General features: G+C 37.0%; 1 protein-coding gene across 1 annotated transcript in view; it reads right to left on the bottom strand.

Annotated features, from left to right (window-relative positions):
- Positions 1-1,775: 1,775 nt before the first annotated feature.
- The window catches only part of SLC15A5 (solute carrier family 15 member 5), a gene marked incomplete at both ends in the record, with an annotated part of 29,988 nt that continues 25,763 nt past the window's right edge, over positions 1,776-6,000 (bottom strand). The window contains 2 exons of the mRNA XM_082751798.1: positions 1,776-1,920; positions 3,831-3,939. Of these exons, the coding sequence (XP_082607924.1) occupies positions 1,776-1,920; positions 3,831-3,939 (254 nt within the window). The remainder of the gene's footprint in view (positions 1,921-3,830; positions 3,940-6,000) is intronic.

The following is a 6,000-nucleotide window of genomic DNA, read 5'->3' as shown; positions in this document are numbered from 1 at the left end:
TTCTCAGCTCTGTTATCAAGTTATCAAGTCAGAATCCCACATTGGCCAGAATGCACATCTCAGACATGAACAATCATTTCATACAAGCTTGTACGAAGATGCTTGCTTCTTTCATCTCCACCAGTGTATCTCAGGATCACATTTGTATTTACCACAAAGAGAGATATTTAACAAGTTCCACAAAAAATTTGCTTCCAGATGGGTGCCTCCCCTTTCTGCATTATCTGTTGCCACCTTCTGCTGACCCTCATCTCCACTGTCATAAGTTATTTCCCTTGAGACATATGTCAAAAGCATTGCTGAAATCAAGGCAGATCATATCTACTATGTTTTGTTTAGAAAATGAATTCTCATTACATGCAGACATTAAGGTAGCCTGGAAAATCTACCTTTGATACATCTGTGTTGTATTTTATTCAATTTTCCTTTTATCTCATGACTTTAAATATTCTCTTTTAAAATTTTACAAAACCTTAAATACTAGTGAGATCAAACTAACAGCTCTGAGGCTGTCCTAACTGCCTTCCTTCCTGCTTCTTAGATGTAGTTACTACATTTTGCTTCCCCCCACTCCAACTCCCATCCTATAGTTGCAGCATGCTTAACAATAGAGAGTTGATTTCCTTCATCATCATGATTTCATAATTTTCAGCTCAAACTACTCTTTGGATCACTTCAGCAAGTTGTATGCTTTCAGTGTAGTTTCTTCTGTGGTAGAGCATTCCTCATATCTAGCAGCAGTCTGACTTGACTTCTATTCCAATACAATCATCTTTAGAGTTAAGAATACAATCATCTTTACAGTTAAGAATTCCTTTAGTTTTTGGGTTCAGTATGCTTCTTTATCAGACAAGGACCCTAATTCTTTCTTCATTCTCTTTAGTAATGACTTTTATAAAAAGCATTAGTAGCTTGATTAGCATCACTCACAATGCCCAAGTGAGACAATTTTGGGAATGTGTAACTTAGCAGATTCTTAAGATGGAATGCTAATTATTTCTTCCCCCACTTCCAACTGTATCTACCCTTTCCTACTCTTCTCAGTTCCTTTCATCCTCTTCACTTGTGCTACAATTAATAATTTTGATCTAAAAAATTTCTAGTCTCCTGTTCTCCCACTAGCAAGTTTCCTGTATATCATCCTTTAAGAATGACAAATCTCATCATGCTTCTGACAAAGCAAAGGCTACCTCAGCACATATGTTTCACAAATGTTTCACAAATTTCAGCATGTTTCTAGTAGATCAAGGCAATTTCCCAAGAATGTTAGTATGCAGTGGCCATTTTCCTGCGGGGGGAAACTAAGGTGAAGAAGCAACTTGATGAGGGCTGGACATCAGATAGAGTCAGACATCACACATGAGGCTCCCACTTCTCAAATATCAACCAGTGGACACTGCCTCCAAAATTGTTTTCAAATCATATTGTCACAAAGTAATTTGCTAAACAAATGTATACATGAGTTTATTAATTTTTTAACTAAGTACAAATGTGTGAATACCCATCTATTTCCCTGTACAGATTAAAAGCCTATCTCCATCAACCATGCCAAGCAGTGAGCTCTCATTGTCCTCGACATGTATTACGACAGTGCAGCATCCTACAAGGCCAAATCCAATGCCAACTGCTCTTTTATAAATTTATAAATAATACTATTAGTGCTAACATGATTAATAAATACATTAGCTATTCAACTAAGGTACACTAGATAATTTATCATTAGAAAGCTGGTAGGTAACACAATCAAAATCGAGTTCAACAAGGGGGAAACTTGATCAAGTTGTCTCCACAGGAGACAAAATGGGAGAGCAATCCAGGATACTATCATAGTGCTTGATGTCTTTGTCATGCTTCAGAAGTCTTTCCTCAGGAAGAGCTTCTCTGAACTCACTGGTGGATTCCTGATTCAGATTATTGTATCTGTGAGGGAGGATATGGAAGGAAAATGCTAAAACAATCTTCATTTATGGTATCAATTTCACTCATTGTTTATCAGGTAATATTTTGCAAGTTAGAGTGCCATCTCTATCCTGGGTTTCTAAGCAGTACATATTGTTACCCTGTTTTTATTTATTTTACTTTCTTAGAATTGTTCAGAACATCATGATGAGAAGTGCCAAACTGGATGCACTTTAATAATAGTAATAATTCATAATTTAAATAGATTATAAAAAGAAACAACAATATCTGGAGTAATACAAAAGATACTCAGTGTTTTGCAAGCATGCTTTACTCAGAAGTTTTAGTCTACTGTAATTCTGATTTTTAAAGGATAATTTCCTCAGAGTCTTTTTTTCCTCCCCTCTGTAAAACTGCGATCAGGTGAATTTTACTTGGTACAAAATGGATAAATAACATTTAACCTTAAAAGACATATATTATCTTGGTTTTGGTTGCCTTACTGAAAAGTAAGTAAGGAAGTGAAGTGCCAATTTGAAATTAATTTTTTTTAAAAAATATATAATAAAATGTAAATAACTTGATATAGATAAAATAGGAAGACAAAGAAATTTGTTGACTTTCAAAAACATGTTAATTTGTGGCAAAATTATTTGTTGAGCTCAACCTAATTTTATGACCACTTTTTGACAGCTAAAACCCTTCAGTTTTCAATGGTAAATGATAAGTGAAAATTTAATTTTACAGAAGAGTAAGAACCCATTTTGTAAAAGGACAAGACAAAGTACACAGAAGAGAAACATTTCTAACCATGACTCAGGTCACAGTTAAAAAGCAGAACTGAGAACTAGCTAACTATATAAATGAACACTTGAGCCTCAGGTTACATTGAAGTGATTGAGAAGATGCTACAGTAATCTTTGCTGCTGCAAAGTTAGACTAATAAGTAACAGGAAAGTGTTTTTTTTGTTTGTGTTTTTTTTTTTTTTTTTTTTTTTTTAAAAAGAGTTCTAGAAGTACAACGCCCTTGAAAATTTTCTATTATTGTCATTATCAAATCACTACTTTGTCAAGGTTTCTGAAATATTTTCATAGAACTGCAGCCCAGCGTGTAGGAGAGAATGCCACTTGCACATGACCTGGGTTGCTTCCCTCTCTGATCTTAGCCACAAGTATTGCTTATAACACTGACAACAAAGTTAGCTATGATTAAATATTCCAGAATACAGGAGGCAGGCCAACTCAGAAGCCATTTTGGATGTAAAAGGGGAATACAAATGTGAATTCCTTGCATTTTACAGGCAAAGAGTGGGCCTTAAAAATAGGCTCCACAGGTGACATAAAATTACTTTCTGTATGGGGGCTGAGCAATTCCAGTCTGCAGCAGAAAGTTGCATTTATCTCATTATCCAGCAGAGCATCAGAAAATATTTCAGCATCACTCTGTTGATACCACTGCACAAAGCATTAACCAGAAGCATTCTGATGTTTTCTTGCAAGCCCCTCACCTACTGTCCAATGCTAAAGATGCAAGCTCACGGGGGCAATAGCAATGTTTACCACATTTTGGTACAGTGCCAAGTGCTGTAGTTTTAATCTCATGACAACATATTTATGTCCTTTAGGAAAGGAAAGAATTCTCTTCTTTCTTGGAGGTATTTTTATTTTGGTATTAATACATGTAAGGCCTCTTAAATATTTAAAGCCAATTACTTTTTTTTTTTTTTTTTTTTTTTTTTTTAAGTCTTATTGTGATTTTTACTGTGATCTCTCTCTCTCTGCCATCAAGGCAGAAAACAACACTGAATCCTGAACATCACCGTATGATCTATCACTACCATTTCCTTATTACACACTAACATAGAGGTTTCACAAGCATTTCTACCCCTATCTACACATGAAACATCAAGTGTTCATTTCTTCACACATACCTGTGTGCAATGGTCCAGAACCCCAGGGTGTTCACCATCATTAAGGAAGCCAAGAAGAAGAAGAATCTCTCCAATTTACCTTCATGTAGCAAGTGGGGAAACCAGTTGCCTGGCAAAGCAGACATTTGAAATAGAATTAGTTTACCTTGCAGGATAAGATGTGGCTTGTGTGAAAGGCATGAAGATAAGTCTGTATAAGATAGTCACAGTTGTCTTGAACCCTTCTGTACCTATTTATACACAAGTTTTAGAAGTGCTAGAATTAAGGTCTTTATTTACATCTCCCATGCTTTTAACAGGCCCCTTTTCAAAAAAAAAGCATTTTTTAGTGCCTTGGGTGGTACTCCATTACCAAGATGCTACCTGACATTTTACTTTACCTTTTATTGCCTTTAACTGAGAATCTGCAACATGTGCTTGTCTTCCACACATTTGTTTTGCACGAATCACAGACCTTTTGCTTACCAAGGCTTTAGGCAACAGTGTCTGTGACATTCTGGCAGCATAGACTCCTTTCAGCAGAGGATAGTGACATATACATATGCACATACCTATATATACATCCAGAATCTCTCATACCTAAATTCTTGTCAGCTTTCCATGTTGCTCCTTACAAATTCAAGCTCAGGTGATAAATGATTACAATGGAAATCAAGATGCTTAACAGGAAAGCAATCCCCAGTCTGTCTACATCTGAAGACGATCAGTACCTGAAGTACTCTAATCAACTACAGTAAAACAAAACCAAGGTGAAAAAGAAACTACAGTAGATACAGAACATCAGAGAAAGGTGTACACTGCCATAACAACTTATGTTATTTGGTAGTACAAGTTGCCTTTGAAGAAGGAGAGGCTGTCTTCATTAGCAAGTAGTGAAGTACAACAGGAGCAATCGGCTGGAGCTGAAAATCTGATGTCCACACTACACACAGCTTAGAAGGGTTGTATCAAGCTAATTCCTGTTAACAGCTGGAACGCATCCAGCACAGACATTTAGGGAGTTTCGTTTCATCCAGAAGATTTTTTTGTGGTTCAAGACCACAGTGATGCAAATCAATGCACAAACACATCATCAGGAGATTCAAATCAAAAGAACACTCCTGATCTGAACTAACACACTAGCACTGATGCACCCAAAGACTCCCTTCTTCGTTCCCTCAAATTCTGGTACCAAGTCCTTCCTATCTACTTAGAATAGCTATTCACCATTTTAACTAGCTTAAAAGGGAGAGGAAGAAAAATAGCCTTCTATGGCATAGCTGTCCCATAAAAATCAAATAGTCTTAACCAATCTTTGGACCACTAATACCATCTTTAGCTATCCAATGCCATTCTTATCTTGTCAATTTATTCTAATTAGATTTGGAGAGAAAAAGCAATCAAAGGATTATGCATACACACATGTACATTCTTCTCTTTTCCTCCACATCTTGGCATTGTAAACACATTTCTTTTCAAAGCAGTTACCTCTAGCTCTCCTGGGATTTACAGGGAACACCTGCCATCAGTGCAGCAGTTTTCTCCCAACTCCTCCGCAGCTTGCTCTGTGCCATGTCACCTTTCTGCCTGTCACAGTGCAGCACCACCTCACCTGCGCGTGCAGTGTCTTTTGTAGCATTATCTCAAAGCCAGTTTTAAAACGTATCATTTAACATTGTCAGTCGACTGAGCTCCTATGTGCTATAACTTCATTTTAGTAGCTTATAAACTTGTACTGTCATAATTCACAATCAGGCAGTTTTTCATTTCACATCCCCCAGTGGCCAATAGAGCTCACAGAGAGAGCACGTGTATCTGATGAAAGGGAAAGCATGCATGGGGTTCGGTGCTACAGCTTGTCAAAGCAGAGTTCACACTGTCTGCTAGGTTATTTACATTGGCTAGCCTAACTATATGAGCAGCAGGAGTTTCCTAATGGAATGGAGTTTACAATGGAATCTGAACAGGAAAATATGCAGTTAAAAATAGTTCTGAGCTATATATATTTATATATATATTTAGCAGCTTCTAAGAGGACAGAGTGAAATGGACCTTGGAAACTGTTTTAATACTAGGAAAGGTGCCACACTGAAACATTGAAAGGGAGATTGGTTGCTTTTATCACGGTGAAATGGCAGCCTGGGCGTTAAGAGATCTGGGTTCTGCCCCCGCTTTACCACTGGCCCCTTCC

Source organism: Aythya marila, assembly GCF_965140915.1.
Source record: "Aythya marila genome assembly, chromosome: 1".
In the NCBI taxonomy this organism is placed as follows: domain Eukaryota; kingdom Metazoa; phylum Chordata; class Aves; order Anseriformes; family Anatidae; genus Aythya; species Aythya marila.
Note: the sequence above shows the minus strand (reverse complement) of the source record. Positions and strands in the feature narration are given on the sequence as shown.